General features: G+C 41.2%; 2 protein-coding genes across 2 annotated transcripts in view; both read left to right on the top strand.

Moving 5' to 3' along the window:
* The window catches only part of LOC150050782 (leucine-rich repeat-containing protein 37A2-like), a 106,867-nt gene that overhangs the window by 45,611 nt on the left and 35,744 nt on the right, over positions 1 to 25,512 (top strand).
* Positions 1,297 to 24,675, top strand: LOC150050784 (leucine-rich repeat-containing protein 37B-like). The gene is given in 12 exon segments (XM_090351449.1): positions 1,297 to 1,679; positions 7,034 to 7,093; positions 8,000 to 8,071; positions 10,179 to 10,247; positions 10,820 to 10,900; positions 12,650 to 12,721; positions 13,730 to 13,804; positions 16,970 to 17,088; positions 19,747 to 19,899; positions 21,245 to 21,544; positions 21,870 to 21,967; positions 24,622 to 24,675. Coding segments are annotated over 12 exon segments (1,536 nt in total).

The raw sequence follows: 25,512 nt of genomic DNA, 5'->3' as shown, positions 1-25,512 counted from the left end.
CCGGGAGTTTGGCCTAGTGCTAGAGTGCTTGTCTAGCATGCACAAAGACATGGGTTCCATTCCTCAGTACCAAATACATAGAAAAAGCCGGAAGTGGTGCTGTGGCTCAAGTGGGAAGAGCTCTAGTTTGAGAAAGCCCAAAGAGAGATCTCAGGCCCCAAGTTCAAGCCCAAGACTGGCAAAAAAAATAGTGCACAGGGGGCCAGGTGCATAGCCTAGTGATAGAGTACTCGCCTAGCATGTACGAAGCCCTGGGTTCAATTCCTCAGTACCACATATTCAGAAAAAGCTGGGAGTGGTGCTGTGGCAGGGTGCTAGCCTTGAGCAAAATGGGTCCAAGGACAGTGCCCAGGCCCTGAGTTCAAGCCCTAGGACTAGCAAAACAGAACAAAAAATAAGTGCACAGTACATTTCAAAATAGTTGAAAGTCAGTTACTGGTAGCTCACACCTGTACTCTTAGCTACTCAGAAAGCCGAAATCTGAGGATGAAGATTCAAAGACAGTCTGGGCAAGAAATATTATACACACACACACACACACACACACACACACACACACACACACACATATATACATATACAAATATATATATATTTTTTTGGCAATCCTGGGGCTTGGAGATGTCCCAGGCCCTCCACTCGTACTTTACTTGTACTCATAGGGCGTAAGTCAATATCTGCAGGAGACCCCAACTCAGCATCTGCAGGAGACCCCAACTCAATATCTGCAGGAGACCCCAACTCAGCACTTGCTGGAGACCACAACTCAGCACCTGCAGGTTACCCCAACTCAGCACCTGCAGGTTACCCCAACTCAGCATCTGCAGGAGACTCCAACTCAGCCTGCAGAGTCAATCCCAACTCAGCCTGTAGGAGATCTCAACTCAGCCTGCAGAGAAGAACCCAGCTCAGGAGATGACAAGTCAACATCTGCTGGAGACTTCCATTCAGCATCTGCAGGAGATTTCAAGTCAGCCTGTAGAGGAGATCTCAACTCAGCATCTGCAGGAGACTCTAACTCAGTATTTAGAGGAGATCCCAGTTCAGCCTTTGCAGGAGACAACTCAGCATCTACAGGAGGTGCCAACTAAACCCCTGTGGAACACTATCTCAGGCTAAGCAAAAAAAAAAAAACCAATAAAGCCTCAGCTGAAAACCTCAACTCAGGCTAGGCAGAAGACCTCATCTCAGCCGCTGTTGAAGCCCTCAACTGAACCTCAGTGGAAGACCCCAACTCAGTCTCCACAGCCACAGTTGGAGACTGTGGCTAAACCTCCAACATCAGAATTTCAGCCAATGTCACCAACGACAAAGAATTCACACAACTACAAAGGCTGCACCCTGAAGAATACTACAACTCTTCCTCCAAAGCGCAGGGAGGTGACACTTCCACATCCACACCAGTTTCACACTCAGCATCCAACCCTGACTCAAGTCATCACACTTAAACCTTTGAGTCTGGAACGACGTTCTAGAACTCATTTTTCAACAACATCCACCACAGAAAATGCTTTAGCTGTGCACACTGAACACAATGCTCTTCCAAGCACCAACTTATGTTCACTCTGTAACTGCCAAGACCAGACACTGTCCTGTGTGGATCTCAGCCCAGGGCAGAAGCTCCGCCACGTTCCCGTGCCAGATATCGACGACCCCAAGAAGCAACTTTTCACTGTCTTGCAAGTATCACTTACCTCCTTTGTGCTGGGCATTCTGCCTGACATTCTTGTCTCAAGATCTTCCTCTTCTCTCCAAGCCACACTGGGTGATGTTTACAATTTGTTTTTTTTTTTCTTATTATGTTTGGTCTGTCTTAGGGCTTTAATCTCGGAGCCTGGGCATGGTCCCTGAGCTCTTTTGCTCAAGACTACTGCTTTATAACTTTGAGCCACAGTGCCACTTCCAGTTTTCTAGTGATTAATGGAGATAAGAATGTCATGGACTTTTCTGCCTGAAATGGCTTTGAACTGCAATCCTCAGATCTCAGCTTCCTGAGTAACTAGGATTACAGGCATGAGCCACCCTCAACAAGCTGGCTTTTACTTTTTTTCTCTCCTCTTCCCTCCTCCCTCCCCCTCCTTCTCCTTCTTCCTCTTCATCTTTCTTCCTCTCCCTTCCTCTGTCAGTTGTGGGGCCTTAAACTCTTTGTACTCAAGACTAGCTTTCTACCACTTTGAACAATAACACTACTTCCTACTTTTCACTTCTTTTTCTTTTCATATATTTTTATTGTAATTAATAGAAGGGTCACATGATATTTGCCAGATAGAGGGTGCATTAATTCCCATACATTGATACCCTTTCAGATATCTTGGTCTCCATTTCCCTCCCCCCACCTCCATCCCTCCTCTTGTTTTCCCCCTTCCCTGTCCAATTTCAAATAACCAAATACAAATATATCCGATATATCAGGTAACAAGTGAGATACTGTAACAATATGAGATAACCAAGGGACAGCAAAAGAGATGAGAGATAACATAGTACCTTAAGAACAACAATCGTTCATTATATGGCTTATGTTTATATATCCTAGAGATCCTTTTATTTAGCGTCATACTATATGGCCTTTTGTATCAAGATTTTGCTCTATTGCAAATCTCTGCTAGGAGAGACCAAGGTTTCTACTGATTATGACAAATAGGGGAAACCATTGAGCCTAAGTTCCTTTGAGTCTGGCTTACTTCACTTAATATGATTTTTTCTAAGTCTTCTCAGCTTTCCTTGTTCTCCTCTTTGTATTGTATTCATTCTCCAGACTTTTGTTTGAGGTTGCCCTTTGTCTTTTTCCAAGAAGATACTGAATCACAGAAGTTCGAAAATCATAGCATTCTTCTCAGAGAGGAATCACGTACTGACAAAATTTCCGTGGGAGTATAGCAAACAGTAGTGCATACTTTCTGCCCTGAATGACGATGACAGTGCTAGAAACAAAGCAGTCAGGAAGGAAAACAAATTTTTGAGAAATGAGATCAGTATTGGACATTTTTATTGGTAAACAGAAGGCTTATGGTTGAATGAAAAAGTCCATGTAGGCAGAAGAACAGACTTAAATCTCCACTTCACTCCCAAAATATATACAAACTGAGCAGATGGATATTTTTAGTACTGGGAAGAGTTGGGTAGATTAAGATATTTGAATAGCTAGTACTAAACATGTGCTTTTGCCAAACAGTGGTATTGGTGAGGCTCAGATCTGAGAATCATGAACAAAAAAGCCAGCCACAGTTGGAAATCTTGTATGGCTCGTATTTCAAAATGACTACCAGTGAGCCAGAAGTGATAGAGTACTATCCTTGAGCAAAAAAAGAGCTTAGAGTCAGGGCGGAGGCCCCAAGTTTAAGACCCAAAAGAAGCACAAAGTTTTTTTCAACCCATGTTTGTTTTCTTTTTCTTTTTCTTTTGTTTTGGTCAACAATGGGGCTGGAACTCAAGGCATGGGAGCTGTCACTAAGCTCTTTTACTCAAGGCTAGTGCTTTACCACTTTGAGCCAAAGCTCCATGTCTGGTTGGAGATAAAAGTCTCACACAGTTTCCTCCTCAGGTTGGCACTGAATGATGATCCTCACATGTCAGCCTCCTGGGTTTCTCGGATTACAGGCATGAGCCGCCAGTGTGCGGCCCACACATGATTTCATGAGTACATTCCATCTTCCAAAGCGAAATCACAAAAGCTGGGTTTTGCACTACACGCCTTTAATATACACACTTGAGAGGGAGAGATGGAGTCTAGCGTTCAGTGCCAGTCTGGACGTTATCAGGTCTTGTCTCAAAAACCAACAGCTAAGGGGAAAGCTTAGTACAAGGCTTTGTACACACAAGAATCTGAGTTCAATCACCAGCACTCAGGCATGCACATGCAATAATATACACACACACACAATTCATAGAAGCATATGCAATAAAATATAAAAGCATGCAGTTTTTCCCTATACATTTTATCACTGCATTTTACCTGCCATACCTCAAATAAGATTAAACCCTCTTACCATTTCCATGTGCATTGTTCTTTCCAATGTGTGGCATTTTATTTTTCTGATGAGGTAATAAAACTTAACTCTTGTCTCATTGAATCCTACTTTGCCCTGTATGCAACATGTTTCTGAGATCATCTCTCCTCAACAACACTCATTCCGCTAATTTCTAATGTTCCTTACATTTACAAATATACTTCCTTCTACCACCTCACTCTTTTTTTGCGGTATTTTCATTTTATTTACAGGCAGTGATGAACCCTGATATTACATTAGAAAATTATTTTAAGGAAGTATTAAAAATCTAAAACTCAAACTTTTACAGTGCTAAGGACCATTTTTTAATCATTTCAATCCCGAAACAACTATACTTGTATACACAAGCATGTTGGCAAAAACAAAACAAAACCAGAAACAAAACAACCCTACCCTCCAAACTGTGTAAAGTTGTTCATTCGCACTTCTGGACTACATTAAATATAAATACACCTTTAAAATTCATCAGTGACCCAGAATTTGCAGCCAATTACCTAGTAAAGTCTTAACACTTGCCAAAAAGAGCCTGGAGAAGCCCAGGGACTCTTTGCCACTATCTTGAAAAAGTAAACAGTCTGTCTACTCGCTCTATAGTACCTTTAGGCCATGGGAAGTAAAGAAAAGTCTAAGGGGCCTCTCCTGCCAGTTTTTCCTTAGGGAGTCGATTCTTCAATAAAGTGTCTGCTTAGTCTCATGACACATCATATACTCAAAAAGCACTTTCTGCATATACTCAAACTCTGTAGGTTCTCCCAAGAGTGAGACGTCTGTGTGGTACAAGTTGCCACCTTTGTAGGATGTCCTCACAGTTGTTGCACTTACATTCTTTTCATACTTTTGCAGATGGTCTTCTAGTTCGTGAATCTGTTCTCTGAATTCTTGTTCTTTCAATTTTGAGTCACTGATAAGAGTAGTCTTCTGTGCCAATTGTGTCTGTAACTCCATAATTGTTACTCGATCATCGCCAGGCTTCTCCTCCAGCTGTAGTATCTATTGGTGTTTCTTCTGTAATTCTTCCAGTTGAGCCTGCAGGTCCTTGACTTTGGCAGTCATTTCTTCTTCACGAGCATCAAGGATTTCTTCGTATTTTTCAGCTGTTATTTTATGTTATTTTTTTTATTGTAATTAGTAAAAGGGTTACATGATATTTGCCAGATAGAAGGTGCATTAATTCACATACATTGATACCCTTTCACATGTCTTGGTACCCATTTCCCTCCCCCCCCCACACCCCCCACCCGTCTTGGTTTTCCTCCCTTCCCTATCAAATTTCAAATATCCAAATACAAGTAAATTCAATATATCAGATAACAAAGTGAGATACTATACCAATATGAGATAACCAAGGGACAGCAAAGGAGATGAGAGATGACATAGTACATTAAGGACAACAATCATTCATTATATGGCTTTTGTTTCACTATCCTGGAGGTCCTTTCAATTAGCTTCACATTATATGTCCTTATGTATCAAGATTTTGCTCTATTGCAAATCTCTGCTAGTAGAGCCCAAGGTTTCTACTGATTATGACAAATGAGGGAAACCATTGAGCCTAAGTTCCTTTGAGTCTGGCTTACTTCACTTAATATGATTTTTTCTAAGTCTTTCCATTTCCTAACAAATGGGGCGATGTCACTCTTTCTGACAGCAGCATAGAATTCCATTGTGTACAAATAACACAACTTGTTGATCCACTCATCAACTGAGGGACATCTAGGTTGGTTCCATATCTTTGCTATGGTGAATAGTGCTGCAATGAACATTGTTGTGCTAGTGGGTTTAGTATGTCCTTGTTTCTGGGTGGTTGGGTAAATGCTAAGTAGTGGAATTGCTGGGTCATAGGGGAGTTCTATGTTTAGCCTTTTGAGGCACTGCCACACTGCTTTCCATAGTGGTTGAACGAGTTTGCACTCCCACCAACAGTGCAGTAGTGATCCCTCCTGGCCACATCCCCTCCAGCATCTGTTGTTATTCGTTTTCCTGATCCTGGCCATTCTAGCTGGAGTGAGGTGGAATCTTAGAGTTGTTTTGATTTGCATTTCTTTTATGACCAGAGATGTTGAGCATTTCTTCATGTGTCTAAAGGCCATTTTTGTTTCTTCTTCAGAGAAGACTCTCTTTAAGTCTTTGGTCCATTTTTTAATGGGATGGTTGTTACTTTGGAGGTTAGTTTTGGAGTGATTCAATTTTTTGAGTTGTTGATTGAGCTGTTATTTTAGATCATCCTCTTTTTCTGTAATTTTTTTATACAGTTGATTTGTCTCTTCTTGATGGTTTTACAAAAGTTCAGCTTCAACCTCCTGGGCTTTGTTGACAGTCTGTTCTAGTTCTTGCTCCTTCTGGGCCAGCTGGGTATTAAACTCCATCATCAGCAGTTTCATTGTGGAATTGTACCACCTCACCTTTTTTAAGAGCACTTAAGCAAAGCTTTGGTACTACTTGACAGAAGGATTTTATTCCTATTTGCTAATAATAATATTTGCTCCTTTTTTTCATTACCATTTTCTAATTCATTTAGAAGTTACTTTAAACGCAAATGACTTGGGAAAATACCATCTAAGGTCATTGGAACTATATATGTAAAAGATTGAACAGAGAGGAAATTAAGATTCTATTGAGGAGTCTCTTCTTTTGTTCCAGTGGATCCACTTTTTTTCTTTACTTGGCAAACTGGGAAGCGCATAGGTTCAGAAAGTAGACATTTTTTTTTCTGCATTTGATGCCTCGTGAGGTTACAATGACTCATTCTGATCTTTCTTTTCCAACTTATTTATGAATATAAACTGTTTCTCCATAGAATTTTCCAAGGAAATGATATTTCTTTTTGTTTTTTTTGCCAGTCCTGGGCTTGAGCTCAGGGCCTGAGCACTGTCCTTGGGTTTTCTCGAGGCTAGAGCTCTACCACTTGAGCCTTAGCGCCTCTTCCAGCTTTTTTTTTTCTATGTATGTGGTACCGAGGAATCGAACCCAGGTCTTCATGCATGCTAGGCAAGCACTTTAACCACTAGGCCAAACTCCTGGCCCAGAAATGATATTTCTTATATTGAAGAAAATGTATGGGGATGTTACTGTTGGACAGAGAAACTGTGATTATATTCTCTCCAAATATAAATACAACACTGTACTGTTGGACACTTCTTGGTCCAGAATTTTGAAGAGAATGCCTCTGAGAAAATATATTGCCCCTCTACACCCTGATCACCCTCTACTAAGTGAAATTCTGCAATTAGTTTAAACTTTAAGCTCTATGGGTACTCAGGGTATTATTAAGTGGCAGAGTGCTTGTCTCGAAAGCATGATGAAATCTTATAGCTATCATCCAAAAAATTTCATGGACCCTCTTTGAATTAAGTATATGGCAAGTTGAAGTTATTCTCTATTGTACAAGTGATGCATGCTTACATTCATCATGGATACAAATGAAATAACAGAGTAAAATCTATTCCTAAAATAAGAGTATAGTAGAAATATGTATTTTCCTGAGCAGCTTTATAATATTTTACTACATATATGTATGTATATATATATACATATATTTACATATAGTAGAATAGGTTTGCAGTATCATTTTCTTACTGCCTGTTTACTTTTTATATAAATAATAACATCTTGCATTCTGCATATATCATGATATCTGCTTTGAATGTTAATGTTCCTGTACATACATAAAGGATTATCCTATTCCTTTCATCTTCTGCATGATATTTCAGAGTGTGCATGTCTGATGCTTGATTTAGTATCTCCCATACTATTTATAGACCATGCCCAGTTAGCTTGTTGCATTCATGGCTACAATGAACATTCACATACATGCTACTTTGTGAACCATCATTCTGTGGACATGAAATGGTAATTGTCCTCAAGAAAGTTGTGCCACAATATACTCTAGGCAACAGAAAATGCCAGCCTTCTTTTTTTCATACTTTCTCTATTCAATAGAGTCCCCAATGCTGGATGAATTTAGATCCAGAAATGACCTTTCTATCTTCCAGAATTCTCAGCAAAAATCGCCTCACTGAATTATATAAGGATACATTTAAAGGCCTTCTATCCCTTGAATATTTGTAAGTTAGTAAGTTTATCACATCATTAATACTTATGAGTAACTATGTATAAAATATATATTCAGATTAATTACTGAAATCTCTGTAAGCTGTGGAAGTAATTCTGTCTGTCTCATCTCATCTCTAATAAATACTTGCTATTCATTATGAGTTTAACTATACAGACACCACATAGAGGGGGGGAAAACTGTCCTGAGAAAAATGGTAATAAGACCTTGGCAATTGCTCAGCAATTGCTGATAGTCATAAAAGCATGGTCTAAAAATACACAGGCACAGGTGGCTCATACCTGTACTCCCAGCTAATCAGGAGGCTGAGCTATGAGAATCTCGACTCAAAGCCAGCTGGCACAAGAAAGTCCGTGAGACTATTATCTCCAATTTAGCACTAGAAAACTGGAAGTGGTCCTGTAGCTCAATAGTAAATCACTAGCCTTGTTAAAGCTCAAACACAGTGCCCAGGCTCTGAGTTCAAGCCCCAGGACAGGCAAAAAAAAATACAAGACAGTATCAAGAGACTTATATAACACAAAAAAATTATTTGCCTTATCAACCCTACTGTGTTCTAAGGTGATGTCCAGTTTGTTTTTGTTTTGTTTTTGCCAGTCCTGGGGCTTAAAGTCCAGGACTAGGCACTGTGTATCCCAGATTTTCATTTTCTCCAGGCTAGCACTCTACTAAATTGAGCCACAGCAGCACTTCTGGCTTTGTCTGTTTATGTGGTACTGAGGGATCTGACCTATGGCTTTCTGAATGCTAAGAAAGCACTCTAACACTAAGGCACATACCCAGCCTGATGGCCAGTTTTTTTTTTGTTTCTGTTTTTGTGTTCAGGGCCTGAACACTCTCCTTGGGCTCTTTCAAGACTAGAGCTCTGCCACTGGAGCCCCAGCACCACTTCTGGCTTTTTCTATGGATGTGGTACCAAGGAATCGAATCTAGGTCTTCATGCATGCTAGGCAAGCACGCTACCACTAGGCCAAACTCTCAGCCCCTTGATGGCAAGTTTTATATTGACTTTTTGAGGTCTTTCTGCCCTAAACCTTTCAAACATGGTTTAGAAAAAACTTCCATGAATTCATCCCTCTGTCTTTCCTACCATGAAATGCATTACAAGATATTTATATCACACTAGCATGTATATCATCAGCATTCAGGAATAAAAGGGAGATAAAATTGACTGTGCCTAGATTGGCACACAAAGATGAGTATATCAGGGACCTACCTCTAAGAATTCACAGGCTTAAATGCTCAAAGCACAGTGCATGCAGCAGAGGGCAAAAAAAGTGTACTTCCAGCAAAGAGCTGAATGTGGGAAATGGTTGAAGTGGTAGAACACCAGATTCTGAATAAAAAAGCGTAGCAACAGTCCAAGACCCTGAGTTCAAGCCCCAGTACAGGCCTATATGTTTTACCTAGAACAGGAATGCAATGAATATGTTACCTGTCATATATCTACAATATGTATAAAATATAGGACGTGCCAGGAGAAGTGGCTCGTGCCTGTAATCCTAGCTACTCAGGAGACTGAGATCTGAGAGCCAAGATTCAAACCACTTGGGCACAAAAGGACCTGAGACTCTTATCTCCAGTTCACCTCCAGAAAATGGGAAGTGAGGTTTGTATCATGGGTAGGGTAGTAGCCTTGAGCTGAAGGGCTCAAGGACAACGCCCAGGCCCAGGGGTACAGTGGCAGCCTTGAGCTGAAGGGCCTAAGAGTTCAGGCTCAGAGTTAAAGCCTCATGACCCACAAAAAATAATATCCAGGACTTTACAGTATAATTATATACGGAACTCTAACCTTTGGACTTACAGAATCATGTCTGATGAGAATATAAAATATTACCTAATTGTTCTTCTGCTCTCATGATTGATTATCCAAAAGTTTTCAGTGTCTCAAATTATATATTTCATTGCTGGTAGTCACTATAAATAAATGAAACTCCTTTAGTGTGCAAACACTTAAGGAAGTTCAAATCTATATCCAAACATTTATTGTTTAAAACTGTTGCAGGTTCAATATTATATGACCTAAAGTTTCATACTTATTCACCCTCATTGTATCTAATAGTTTTGAGTGCAGTGTTTTCCTTTGTTTTTTTTTCTAGAGATTTGTCCTGCAATAAAATACAGTCAACTGAAAGACGAACATTTGAAATATTGCCTTTCTGAAGTTTGTGTAAGTTGCAAATAGAACTTTATAATGTCACATATATCAGCACATTTCACAACAGAATTAAAATATTGCTAGTGAGAAGTCACTATGTGTGTGTGTGTGTGTGTGTGTGTGTGTATGTGAAATTGTTTTAGACCAGCAAAGTTGAATGTAAGAACCATTACAAGTCAGACAAAAATCATTGCAATGGATCTCAGTTAATGGACTGCACTCAGAAGACATTTGGCAACTGTGGATATATTATGGACATCTAGTGAGCAGACATGTGTAGAGGGATGCATGTGTCCTACTTGCATGTACAGGACAAAGCCCAAAGAACTGCATAGCCCATTATGGAATGGGAAAACTTGTTCTCTGTAAATGAAAGTCACTTGACATTACATGTGTAAATATGGAGGCATAAATAACCAGCCAGTATTGTCCATAGGAAGATTTCTTTGAAGCATGGGGAAGTAACAGAATCATGTTTAATTGTCTGTAAATTAGAATCACTGTGAAATGAGAAAGTTCTGAAAGAATGTCTCTTTTCTTTCTCCTTTGGCTTATGTTTTTTTTTTTTTTTTTTTTTTTTAGAAATCTTGGTTGCAATTTAATCACAGAATTGAGCTTTGGAACATTCCAGGCATGGCATAGAATGCCATTTTTACACCAGATGTAGGAGGTATAGAAAATAAGCATGCTAAATTAAACCCTATTTATGTGTTGAAAATCTAATATCGTTATTATCTGGGTGTACGAACTATATGAACTCTCAAAGGTATGTCTTTGGGATCCAGTCACTTTTTCCCATTTTTAAAAGTATGTTCATTGTCATTATTAATTAGTTTTTTTATTTTTTGGGTTTTTTGGGGGAGGGTCATGGGGCTTGAACTGAGCCTGGGCACTGTCCCTGAGCTCTTCAATTCAAGGCTACCACCCTACCCCTGGGCCTGGGCAATGCCCCAGAGCTCTTCAGCTCAAGGCTACTGCCCTACTCTTGAGCCAAGTCCCACTTCCCATTTTTTAGAGGTGAACTGCAGGTGTGTCTCAAGTCTTTTTTTCCCAGGGTTAGCTTTGAAGCATGATCCTCAGATCTCAGCCTCCTGTGTAGCTACGATTACAGGTGTGAGCCACCTCTTCTGGCTTATTAAGTAGTTTTCCTAAGGCGTTGCAGTTCCATGTCAGGTTATGAGTATAGTACTTCTTGACAATGTCACCCTTTTCTCAATTCTCCCCCTCCCCCATTTCTCCCTCTCACCCACAGTCACAGGTTACATAGTTTATAGTTTACATTGTATACACTGAATACAATGACTACTTCCGTTCACTCCTCCATCCATCCTATCCTGTGTACCTATACCAAAGAAGAACAAAACTTCTTTTCATTTCAATGGTATTGGTTTTTATGAACAGTACTTTGGTTGTTCAGAGGAGGTATCCCACCCACCTTTAGTCAGTTTTTGTGTGTGTAAATGCATTCATTCCCATACATGTTATCATGCCTAGTTGTATTTTTCATCTAACTTCCATATCTGAGAGACAACTTGTGTGATTATCTCTCTGAGTATGGCTTAATTCATTCAACTTTGTTTATCTAGGTCCATCCATTTCCCTGCAAATGACACAACCTTATTCTTGCTAATGATGAGTAAAATTGTATTGTGTGTAGGTGCCACATTTTCTTGATCTCTACTCAGCTGTTGCAGAGCATTTGGGCTGTTTCCATAACTTGGCTATTGTGCAGCAGAGAACATGAATGTGCAAGTGTCCTTACCATAATATGCTGACTTGTGATGTTCTGGGTAGTTGACCCCAAATGATAATCATTCATTATTTTTTTTTCAAATAAGGGAACAAAATAAGGTATACAAGACTAGAAAGCTCCTATGACTGAGTCACATAAGTGCCTGGTTCTGTTTACCTTCTTCTAATCTCTGGCTGGGGCAACAGAAGACAGCAAGCAAGTAATCTTCGAATGGTCACTGACATGGGAGGCAATGGCTGCTCTGATATGTGTGAGGCTAGCATACATTGCTTCTGCATGGCAGAATGAACGCCTGACTGCTGAAATGTCTGGGAGGCGGGCATGCAGAGAGAAACACTGATGAATAATTCCTCCCTGTTCTCTAGCATTGCTTTTCTATTGAGAACTGTAGGTGCACAGAGTTTGCATGCTTGTGGTCATCACTTTTGGTTTGTACTAGAATCCTGACTTACTTTCTGCTATCAGTGCTTTTTAACTCCTATACTCTCCACATTCTTTCCTAGAATTCTGAGCAGTTCTCACAGGAACTCTCCTTCAGGGATTGTAAGTATGACTTAGAGTAAGAACACGTTTCAAACCAAATAAATGAATATAAACTTTACATGAAGATGAATTCATACTGAAAATGTTGATAATATCAATTTCATTGCATTTTGCAGAATTCTCAACCATAATCCTCTAACAGCTATTGAAGATTCCTATCTTTTTAAATTGCCAGCACTAAAATATCTGTAAGTATTTCAGAGATGATTTTCATTTTCTTGATTGTTTTTCAAAGGTTAAATATTTTTCAGTGAGCCTAAGAAAGTAACATATATATATATATATATATATATATATATATATATTTTCTTTCCCAGAAGTACCACTCTGGTTTTCTTTTTTTTCTTTCATACTGCATCTAAGGCTTGAACTCAGGGTCTGGGTGCTGTCCCCAAGTTCCTTCTGCTTAAGGCCACTACTCTACAACCACAGCTCCACTTCCAGATATTTTTGGTAGTTTAATGGAGATAATAGTCTCAAAAATTTACTGCCCACATTGGCTTCCAACCCTGATTCTCAGATCTCAGCTTCCTGAGTAGCTAGGATTACATTGATAGGCCAGCAGAACCAAACTTGAAGTCAGTTTTAGTTAATACGTAATTAATTTTACCTAATATGTAATTAAATAAAATGCTATTGGCAAAGGAAAATTCTAAGAAAGTATAAAGGACAAAACAGGTAGAAGGACAAACACTTGTAGAAACATAACTTTTCACAGAAAGCAAAGAAGAATAAATGCTATATTCTTTTTCATCTTTATCTTTTTCTTTGTCTTTCTTTCTTTCTTTTGTTCTTTTTTTGCCAGTCTTGGGGCTTGAAATCTGGGCCTGGGCACAGTCCTTGAGTTTCTCCAAGGCTAGAGCTCTAGCCCTTGAGCTACAGCACCACTTCTGTTTTTTTTCTTTGTATGTAGTACCAGGGAATTGAATGATCTTTTTTTGCCAGTCCTGGCAATGAACTCATGGCCTGAGGTCTGTCCTTGAACTTTCTCAAGGTTAGAGCTCTACCACTTGAGCCTCAGCGCCACTTCCAGCTATTTTCCATGTATGTGGTATCAAGGAATGGAACCCGGGTCTTTGTGCATGCTAGGCACACACTCTACCACTAGGCTAAACTCCCAGCCCCTGAAGGATCTTTTATAAGAACATAATATTTGAGTTGGGGGTTCAACACAAATGTCTGGCATTTTCCTGCAGAGACATGGGAACAACACAAGTGCAACTTACAACAGTTGAGAATGTCCTCATGTTGACTCTTGCATTGGAAAATCTGTAAGTTAAGTGTTTTTAGATTTGTATCACTTTGTTGTTTTTATCTGGTTTATTTTATTGCTTTCTAAGATCAGGTTTATCAAGGTGACATTTTGTGCAGTTGACTTCACACTTTTTTTTTGGCCACTCCTGGGCTTGAGCTGAGGGCCTGTGCACTGTCCTTAGACTTTCTCAAGGCTAGAGTTCTAACACTTGAGCCTCAGCACCATTTCCAGGTTTTTTCTATGTATGTGGTACCAAGGAATCGAACCCAAGTCGTTGTGCGTGCTAGGCAAGCACTCAACCACTATGCCAAATGCCTAGCCCAAACTTCAGACTTTTAAGTGTAAAGTTTGATGAGTTCACCTAACTGTAGCCATTATCACAAAAAGCACAGTCAGGCCTTTTGCAGTCAATCCACTCCACCCACTACCACTCATGGAAAGGTGGCACTGCAGTTCCACCTTTTCTAGAACATCTTGGAAAGGAAAACGTAGAATTTGTAGTTTGGGGAGATTGGGCTTCTGTCACATCACCAAATCCTTAGCATGTCCCACTGGCAGTTTATAGGATTGCAATTGCTCCTACCTTGCCCCGATCCTTCAATTTCATTTTCCTTTGCGGAAACTGCATAGCCAAATGACCCCAAAATCTCTAAAATCTGACTACTGTATTCTTTAATCTGAGCCACTTCCAATCACTGTCCTGTCATATGGGTTATTTGCTAGACATCAGAGTAAACTTATACTCTGTAGCCTGAGCTATTTACCAGAGGAGAGTCAGTCTTTTGTTTTCAGAAATGGACTATGAGAATGAAGTTGCTGCCAACTATTAAATCCTGACCTCAAACGCTTTCTCTCTGTATTCCTCTGATAATAGCCTGTGACCTGGGCCCAGACGCGGTATCTCAGCCATCAGGCTCATTCCCAAAGCTTCCCTGGTTGTGATCTCTTTGCTAGTAATCAGTGTAAAGTGACTGCTCAGTAATCATGACCCTCTTCCAGCAGAAGCTAGATCCTTTATTTTCTGAAATGTCTCTCTGGCAATGAAGTTGCTCTCCTTGGGCAGAAGGCCAAATCTTCCTGCTCTATGCCTATGTGTGTGGACTGCCAGCCTCTTGGAAACAAGCTGGGTGTCACAGAACACACTGATGGCTTCTCTATTTCCAAGCCTGGCTGCAGGCTGTTTGAACCTAGATAATGTAATCTATTGGTCCCAGGCACAAGATGGAAGATCAATGTACCCCAAGACATGGAGAGCAAAACAAGCTAGTGCTTAATGCTGCCCTGTAAAGATTATTGCTGGGGGGGGGGGAGGAGTGTGGCCTAATGGGAGAATACTTGACTAGCATGCATGACGCGCTGGGTTGGATTCCTTGGTACCACACACACAGAAAAAGCCAGAAGTAGCACTGTGGTTTAAGTGGAAGAGCACTAGCCTTGCACAAAAAGTGTCCAAGGACAGTGCCCAGGACCTGAGTTCAAGCACCAGGACTAGCTTATTCTGTTCATGTGGTACTGAGGAATCAAACCCAGGGCTTTGTGCATGCTCGGCAAAAAGTCTACCACTAAGCCATTCCCAGCCCTCAGATAATTTTCTAATTCTGTCATTCCTCTACATAGATTAGGTTGCATTATTATATTACAGGAGACCACCCAATCTTTTTAAATAACACAGTGAATTATTGGATTCTTCTTTACATTAGTCATACCCTATTATTTTATTTTATTAGTTTATTATTGTTGTAAAATTGACATTCAGTGGAGGTACAGTTACAAGAATCAGGAATGAATCATGAGTGTTCTTTCTAAACCATGTCACCACTTCTATCATTCTCCCCAGGTCTATTATCAATTAGTCTGTGTATGTGGGAAGCAAGCATTCTATTATTGAGCTGCATGCATAGCGTTCCTTGACCTTTTTTAATTTGGTGTGTGTGTGTGTGTGTGTGTGTGTGTGTGTGTGTGTGTGTGTGTGTGTGTGTGTCTGCATGTGCACAGACCCCACCTGGGTCTTTAACTCAGTGGCTGGGCACAGTCTGAGTTTTCTTCATTTGTGCTCAGGGATGGAGAATTACCACTTCAGCCACAGCTCCGCTTCTAGGGATTTTTTAGTGTTAGAGATGTTCCTCTCAAAGTTGGTTTGGATCCTTGAATTATAGATCTTAGCCTCCTGAGTAGCTTGGATTATGGGCATGGGCCATTGCCCTGCCATTTATTCCTTTATGTGCTCAGATTACTACTTTTTGGACAATGTGATCCTTTCTTTTCTAAGCACATAACATGGAAGAGCTAAGCAGTTTTTACCCTCAGTCTCATTTCTAATACTACTTCAAACAGAAACCAAAGCAGGGAATTCTGAGGTTGACGGCTTTGCCAACTCTTCTTAGACATCGTCCTTCCTGTGCACTCACAACTCAGAGGCCTTTGAGTTGATAGGAGATGCTTCTGAGACGAACTTACAAAGCTAATTCTCTCAGTTCTAATCTGTTAGCTTATTTGCATTAGAAGCACACCCATTCCTATGCTGAACCTTCTGTTGGGCTCCTCTCTTTCTTTCTGTATGTTTTCAATATTAAGGGGATGTTGTTTACCAAAAGGGTCCTCTTCAACTGTCCAGGCCATGTTTTGTTGGTTTTTTTCTGTCTAGTTTTTGCTTGACTCAGGGCCTGAGCACTGTCCTTGGGCTTTCTCAAGGCGAAAGCTCTACGACTTGAACCTCAGCTCCACTTCCAGCTTTTTTTTCTATGTATGTGGTACTGAGGAATCAAACCCAGGTCTTCATGCATGCTAGGCAAGCACTCTACCACTAGGCTAATAGATCATGTTCTTTAAACAGCTCTTTCCTATATCATTGAAAAGAGTTATTAGCTCAGCAAATACAGCAGTTGTAGTCCTTAGACACTGTGATAAAAATCAACTATGCCACTTGTGGGTAGAGACAGGAGGGAAAAATTGGAAGAGAGTGAGGGAAAGAGTGACATTGTCCAAAAAGAATGTATTCATTTCTGACGTATGTAATTCTAATCTCTCTATACATCACCTTTATGATAACCAATAGAAAAACTAAGAAAAAAAACCCTCAGATCCAGAAGGGGAAAAATGGAGTTATTGGCTTTGCTCTGGCTCTTCTATCACTTAGTAGCCCCTTCCCCATTAACTTAATTCTTGGTATTTCCAATTATAGGGTCTTGCCATATAATATGGCAAGCTGTCTCTGCCAATTTAAAAACAATATTGAGGTTATCTGCAAGACAGTCAAGCTACATTGTGACAGTGCCTTGCTGACAAACATCACACACTGCCGTGAGTCTGTTGCCTGATATTTATTTTTTCATTTTTAACTTTCCCTCAGTGATGATTTCTAAATAATGATTGTTTTCACCGGTGTGGTGGCTCAGACCTGTAATCCTAGCTACTCAGTAGGCTGAGACCTGAGGATCAAGGTTCAAATTGAACCTGGGCACTCACTAAAGACTGAGAGACTCTTATCTCCAATTCACCTCTAGAAAACAAAAGTGGGCCTATGGGTCAGGAGTAGGGTGCTGGCCTTGAGCTGAAGAGTTCAGGGATAACAACCAGGCCAAGTTCAAGCCCCATGACCCACCAAAAAATGTTTCCTTTTGATTCATTTACTTAGTAATCTTAACTGTTTCTTTGCTTAATATCATGCTTTCAGTAGTGACTGTATACTAGAATAATTTAATTGTCCATATGCATAAGAGCCAAGAAGAGGAAATAGAAGAAAAAATGGAAATTATTGAGGACTACTCTCTGGATACTGTAGTCTCTGCTTGGTGCTCTGCCTTCCAATAGTTATTCATTCAGATGGTGCCAAGTACACTGTACCATTCTTTAAGTCTGAAGTGTTCTTTGCCTCTGTGACAGGTACATCTAGGTTCTCCTTTGTTTTCACAATTTTCTAAAAATCTGTAAGTGATATTGTTTTCTTTGGAGGCTGACAGTTTCCAGCTTTCTGCCTACCACTTGTCACCTAGCTTTTGTAACCAATCAAAGGCCACTTCCAGGCCCAGAATGTGCAACTCTGAACTTACTTCAATCTCAGCCCATCTACAGATTTGTAAGGTGTTCAGAAACAGTTTTCTCTGTATATTGTTAGAATTAAGTCTCCAAAAACATGACTGATGTCATAAGCAGTAGCTTCAACCCAGGTTTTCATAAGTGATTTAGTTCAAAACTATGTCACAACACTCTGCTACTTAGATACCATTATTGCTTAGTTTTCAAAATCATTTTTCACTACCACCATTATTTCCTTCCCTATCTGTGATGGGCAAAGCAAGGATTTTTCATCTTTTACAGCTGAAGGAAAATATTAGTTCAGAGAAATAAAGTACCAAGCCACATGTCCAAGACTTTAATCCCCAAATGTGCACTCACCAGAGTCCAGAGTTCTTCCTTCTTCACCGCCTAACCTCCTTCTGTAACCGCCACTACCAACAAATATAGTTTAAATCTCCTGGGCACAGGATGGTACACTGAATGTTCCTATTCTCTAATGCTTTGGATGTTTCCCCAGTAACACTGGAGAGTTTTATTTGGCCCCATGCTGTGATCAATGCCAATAACCACAGCTACTCAGAAAGAAGAGATAAGGGTATTCATGGTTCCAAGTAAGCCTGTGAAAACATTTAGCAAGATCCCATCTCAACCAGTCAGACCACTCTTTTGGCATGTGTCTCTGATCCTCAGTGCGAAGCTATAAACAGGAGGACTAATGTTAGAGGCCAGCTTGGGCTAGAGAAACAGAAAACTCCAACCAAACAGTACCTAAAGCCAAAAGGACACCAGTGGGATTGGAGCAGCTAATGCCTCCCAAACCAGCACAGAAACATGAGTTCAAATCCCAGTAATGCAAAAAAAAATGTAGCTTTTTCCTTTGTATAGTTCAAACCATATTTAGTCAGAATTGCTATTACTCTATTGGTTTCTTATCGATTGTACAGCAACATACAACCCAGGAATGAAAAATTGGTTAGCATACCCCAACCCTCTGTACAAATCGCATTCCTACAGTGTAGAGCCTATTATTAAGGAAACAGGACATACAGAATCAGAGCTCAAGTGAAGGTACTGGGCAGATAGGTGGGAAAAAGTGCAGTTGACGACCTCATAGTTGTAAGGTCTGCCGAAAGGAAATTCCACGCAGTTCAGGAGAAGAGGGTTTATTGCGGAAGGAAAGAGCAGAATCCTGCCGCACAAGATGGATTGGGAGAGCAAGAGAGATTAGGGCAGGAAGTGAGAGATTATACAGGGGGAGGGGTAGAGACACAGCAGAAGTGGATGTGATCTCAGAGGATGGGGAAATACCTCAGACGAAGGGACCTCCCACTGCCCCAGGATTGCCAGTTGCCAGGGTTACAGGTGCTGGGCGGGGTTTCCAGGGCGCAGTGGGAGAGAGCCAAGGGAAGAAGTCATTTATTCTAGGTGGACCTAACAATAGTAAGAGGAGCTGGACCTGTAGGTTAGCATCTGCCCTTGCTATCCTGAGGACCATGCTTTATCATGGTTGCCTGTGTGGTAGGAAGAAAACAGCACATGGAAGAAGTGCAGAGAAGAAGCCTGTCCTCCTGCAGCTGTGGCAGGACAAGATATGGGGTATGTGCATGTGGAGAGGCATGGCTGTTCTACAGAGAAGCTACTCCGGATGCATATTTGCTTTGACTACTAGGCATGCAGGATGTTCTTTTCTACTAGAATTCTTATATTTCATACAAAATTATATCCTCAGATGTTCTGAGTGAGTAACTACTTTGCTAAGGCTTATCTAATTTCTCCTGGTTCTTGCCATTTCACAGTCTTAAGTTTGGGCTTATTTTTACCCCAGTATGTGACACTCCAATCTTTGCTGACCCTTAATGTATTCAACTGGGTTGTGAGGTAATAGAGTGACAAGAAGCTATCAGCCTTCTCTTATCAAAGCAGTGTCTTCCTTTCTGACAGTTGAAGAAGCATCAATAGAGAACCCAGAAGGAATATTCATGAAAGTGCTAAAATCCCGCAAGGAGAATACCAGCACTGAGCTGACTATTGAACTAGAAAGGGAATATTCTGACAAAAATAATGCTTCATATTCAGGACTCATGAATGAGCAACCAGAAATTACTGATGGAAATGATATTTTTACTGCACTAAATTATATATTGGCCTATTTCACACAAGGACATGAAATAGATACACATTCAACAGAATTACCATTAATTAAACTGCTTTTCTCAAATGTGCAAAATGGAGACAACTCCATAAATGAGTTAAAACTCAATACAGAGATTGCCCCAGTTGTGCAGGCATCCGACACCTCTATGTACAAAGCTAAACTAAAGAAGATTCATATGACAGAAACCCTGTTAGGAACAGAAAGGCCGAGGCAACATAATAAAGTTAAAAAGAAAGTGAAAGCATCAATATTTATACAACCTAACCTTTTAGGCCCTAAATTTAAACGTCAAATTTTTCCCCACAAAGTGTTAAAACACAGGTAGGCATCTGGGAAGATATGGAGAGTGAAGAAGAAAGACTGCCAAGGCTCAACAGAGACCCCAAGTGGCCCAAAAGCATACAGAAAAGGCACTTCAAGGAAGTGAGCAGCTGGATGAAACAGAGTGCCCAGAATCTTGTGGAGAACACTGGTAAAAACAGAAGACATAAGAAACCTCCATCAAGGGAGCTGGAGCCACCTCATGTGGCTCAGGAGCCCAAGAAATTGTTGGCAAACTCCTTGCACACAGAGCTCTCACTCATAAAGAAACATAAGGCAGTAGGCTCTTCTTTGCAGAATCATGACTCACAGAGCAGAGACTCCTTTTCCACCACTCTAAAAATCCCACATGAGTTCAGAAAAAAAGACAGAGAGTTAGCCTACAGTATGTTTGTTTTAGAAGAGGCAAATTCTAAAGTTAAAAACATGGAGTGTTCTAATCTAGTCATCTATTCCAAGAAAAATTACCACTTTCATAAAAATGGCTCTCCTGTGGCCCACAGAATACCCAGGGCCAAACTGAGTTGAAAGGTTAGAAAGAAAACTTCACGCTTCAGACCAGTGCTTGCAAACAGGCCTCCATTTTCTGCAGTAAGAAGCCTCATAAATTCCCCTTCAGGAGGAGACTCGTCATCATGGGGAGAGCCGAGTTCTCAAAAGCACCCCTTGCCTGAATTCTATGCTACTCGAAGCTTTCTATAGACAACATTCCTGTAAAACACCAGATTGCAAATGCTTTGGTAGGAAATATTCCTGCACAAAATGTTCCTGTGCCAGTAGGAAGTCTCCCTAAAAACACAGTTCAGGAAAATCTTGTTACTCCGGGATCCACTGTGACTGCATTAAAGGTAATGCTGCCAATTGAAGGCAAGGAAGCACAATGGGAATACCTCAGCATGAGCACTGACTCACCTGTCAAAGCCATAGTCACCCATTCCCAATTTCCATCCTTTGCTGATCATTTTGAAATGCAGTTAAACCAGCAGCTGAGGCCCCTCATTCCCAATAATGATGTAAGGAAGCTCCTGTCTCATGTTATCCGGACCCTGAAAATTGACTGCTCTGAGACTGAAGTGCAGATGGCTTGTTCCACGCTCATCTCCAAAACAGGCTTGCTGATGAAGCTTCTCAGTGAACAGCAACAAGAAATCAAGGTGTCAAGAGCCGATTGGGATATGGACCAGTTGAAAACTGATAAGTACATCAATGAGAGCACTGAAGTTCAAGGTGAATGAAAGGAGTCAAGTGAGGTGAGCATAGTTATAGAACTGCAGACCCTGACTTCCCCATCCTTTAGATAGACCATGAAGGAGGACGACCCCGACATTAGTCCAGTCCAAAGTCATGTGGCCAGTCACGTGACAATTTTCTGCACTCTTCTTCATAGAGTGAAGTAGGTCTAAAGCATGGAAAATACACAGAGATTTTGCACATTAGTAAGACATAGTTTCGCCGTTGGGTGGAAGACTCTGTGTATATCTGTTAAGCCCAGCTGGGCTATGGTGTCGTTTAAGTCGATGATGTCTTTGCTTAACTTTTGTTGAGTTGACCTGTCATTTGTTTTTGTTTGTTTGTTTTTAACTAACACAAGAAGTTCCAGGATATGGCTATAACAACAAAATCATTTTGGCAATATCTGTGACTATAGTCGTAATGATTTTGATGATGATTTTCTGTCTCATTGAGGTAAGGACCAACATGCATGTACATTTCCCGAATATATCATGTTTCTGTAACCAAAGCTATTTTCCCTTTTTCCAGATGGTAATTCTTTGACTATGCCTAGTGTTTTCAAGGTAGAATAGTATATCTCATGGTTAGTCCTGTGATAACGAAGTATGAGGAAGTAGGTTCTCTTATTAGTACAGAGTTGATTATGATAGCACAGGGTCAGTGGGCAAAGGCCATTAGTAATTGATCACTGCACAAGCAGGCCTTCTGAATTTCCTAGTGGTTCACTGTTTACCTAGAACTTTTTATAAACTCCCACATTGCCTTCAATTTATATATATATATTTTTTCTCTGCCTTCAAGGAAAATGCAATGTTTTCCTTGCCATTGATAGTAATGATCAAAAAAGGTGATGAGGTGGTCGTGTGTGAATATGGCACAGGCTAACCATGTGTTCTACTTTGTTCTTAATGCACTATGTTTTTTATTTTTTCTTTTAGTTCCCCTTATGTTTAATGTCATGTGTTTACTGTATCTGACTTTGTTACCTGGTATATTGTATATACGTTTATTTGAAATAGGGAAGGAAAGGGGGAAAACAAGATGATTGGGAGTGGGTAGAGGGGGGAAATGGAGACAAAAACATGAGAAAACAAGTGTGAGAAGTAATGCACCCACTACCTGACAAATGTAACTGTAACCCCTCCATATATTACCCCAACAATAAAATAAAGTTTTAAAAAACTGAAGCAAGGCTTTTAAAAAACATTTTTGAAATGTCATTTTTCAATATTCTATTTTGTTGAGTTGACCTGTCATTTGTTGAGAGTGGTGTATTAAGGTCTCCCACTATGATTGTGTTTGAGTCTATTTTCTGTAATTCTAAGAGAGTTTGTTTGACAAATTTGGGTGGTCCCATGCTGGGGGAGTAAATGTTCATAACTGTAATATTATGGGCATGGACTGTACCCTTTACTAATATATAATGGCCGTCTCTATCTTTATGTACTGATTTTACTGAGAAGTTAATTTTGTCGGAGATTAAGATTGCTAGTCCTGCTTTTTTGCATGGTGCATTGGAGTGGAAAATTGATCTCCATCGTTTCACTTGGAATTTGTTTCTGTCTTTGGCAGAAAGGTGGATCTATTGGAGGCAGCATATCGATGGGTGGTGTTTCTTACTCCAGTCTGCTGCTCTGTGTCTTTTGATTTGATTGTTCAGCCCATTCACATTTAGGGAAATTATGGAGAAATGGTCAGTGTCATTGTTATTTTTTTTTACTTCTAAGTTTCTTTCTCTCTTTTTCTCCCCTTTTGTGTTTAGTGAATTATAGATATTTGCTTCTTGATGGGGGTTCTTGATGTTCTACAATTTGTTCTCAATTAATTAGTATCTTTTGTAATGCTGGCTTCTCTTTGGAGTGAAATATTCTTGTTTCTCCCTCAAATGTAAATGCTAGTTTTGCTGGATATATCAGTCTGGGTTGGCAGTTGTTGGTCTTCAGGACATCAATGATGTTTTCCAAGCTTTTCTTGCGTTTAGGGTTTGCGTGGAGAGATCTGCTGTAATTCGATTTTTTTCCCATTGTAGTATAGCTCCTTCTTTGTTTTTGCAGCATTTAAGATCAATTCCTTGGTATTCAGGTCTAGTGTCTTTACTATGATATGTCTAGATGAGTTCCTTCTAGGATCTTGCCTGTTTGGAGTCCTGAAACCTTCCCCTTTTGAGGTTGGGGAAGTTCTCTGCTATGATTTTGGTGAAAAATGGTTGCATTCCTTTGTCCTGAAATTCTGTGCCCTCCTCAATCCCTATTATACGAAGATTAGACTTCTTTGCTGCATCTGCTAGTTCCTGGAGCTCTCTCTGGTGGATTCTGACTGACTTTTCCAACGTGGCAATTCTCTGTTCCAGCTCTTGTGTTTTATCTTTCGTTCCTGATGGTCTAATCTCCATCTCAGTCAATCTGCTGCTTAATGCCTCCATTTTTGCTTGAAGTGTGGACCGAGCTGATCATGTCTGCTGAGAGGGTATTGAACTTTTCTTCCACTTCTCTTTTGAATTTGAAGAGTTCCTTGGAAATTTCTTGCTTATGTTTTTGGAATTCAGCTTTAATTTCGTTAGTCATTTCTAAAATCATCTACTTGACTTGAATCATATTTCATGTCTCTTCAGGTGTCATTTCTTGGAGGTGACATCTGTCTTGTCCCTTAGCTCTAGTTTCCTTTTGGGCGTTGTGTGGGACTTTATTTATGTATGCCGTAATTTGTCTTTGCGCTCTCCTAGGCATTGAGAACTGTTGTTGTAGTTTGCTCTGTGGTCAGTAGGTGGCGGTCTTTTCTTGGATTGGGACCAGTGGTTCTGGGAATCTGTGTAATCCTGTGGTTCTCGGCCAAATTGATTCCTCTGCTGACTGTGTCAGAGTTTGCAGTTTTTGCAAGTGTTTGGCCTGTTCCCAGAGGCTGTGTGCTGCTGCACGACTAGCTCTCAGCTCAACCAGTGGCGTCACAGTGGGCCGTGGGTTGGATCTGCACGTTTCAGTGTCAGCGCGCTGGGTGGATGGTTGGTTTTCCTGCGCTGCTTCCAGGGGCAGGCTCCCGGCCAAGGGTCTGGGGTTTGGGAGTTTCCAGGGGCTCTCAGCAGGACCAGCAGGTGTCCGTTCTGTTCCCAGGAGCAGGGCCCAGCTGAGGACGTGGGGTCCAAGTGCGAAGCCAGGCCTTTCTGATTCTCAGAAGGCAAGCTTGGCTGCTTGTCTGCCCTTCAGTTCCCTGCTGTGTTTCTGCCTCTTTGTCAGAGTCTGTGACTGTGGGGGGCCCCTTGGTGCTGTCTTGCTGGGGATTCCCAGCTGGAGGGTGTCCGGCTCAAGAACTGAGGGGGACAGATGCTGGCTCCTAGACTCCTGCGCACCCCACCTGCTGTTGGAAGGGAGGATCTCAGAGCCCCCCCACTCTCCAGATCCAGTGGCCTGGGAGGGGAACCTGCTGGGACACTTCTACCCCCTTTAGTGAGGTGCTGGGTCTTAGCGCCAGCCTGCCTGTCAGTCTCCGGTCAAAGGCCTGGGATAGGAACCTGTTGGGCGGGTGGTAGGCAAGGACACCTCTGCCCCCTTTGGTGGGGTGCTAGTTTTTAGCGCCTGCCCGCCTGTCAGTCTCCAGTCAGAGGCCTGGGGGAGGGAGCTGTTGAGGGAAGAGACAGGATTCTAAATTCCTTGCCCCCCTGCTCCTGCAGGTCTTCCTCGGGCAGGGTGGAGGGGTCTGAGTTAAATTCTATAGCTTGGCACCAGCTCTGCTTTCCTGATGGGTTTGGGGTCACACTGGGCTACCCGCTGGGCTACTCACTCCTTTGTGTGGGTGCTCCATGGTGTTGGAGAATCGTTCACTCCCCTCGGATCTCCACCACCGCTTGTGGTCCGAGTCTGGGTTCCGCTGCTTGATGTTCCGGTCTGTGCTGGTTCCTGAGTCTGGCTTCTGCCGCTGGCCCAGTCCTATACTGGTTTCTGTGGTTTCTGCGGCGGTTGGGGCCGCCCGGCCAGGCGCCCTCAGCCGATGCTCTTCGCAGGTTG

Source organism: Megascapheus bottae, chromosome 17, assembly GCF_031878675.1.
Source record: "Megascapheus bottae isolate mThoBot1 chromosome 17, mThoBot2.hap1, whole genome shotgun sequence".
Lineage (NCBI taxonomy): Eukaryota > Metazoa > Chordata > Mammalia > Rodentia > Geomyidae > Megascapheus > Megascapheus bottae.
The sequence above is the reverse complement of the archived record's forward strand: the minus strand, read 5'-3'. Positions and strand labels throughout refer to the sequence as shown.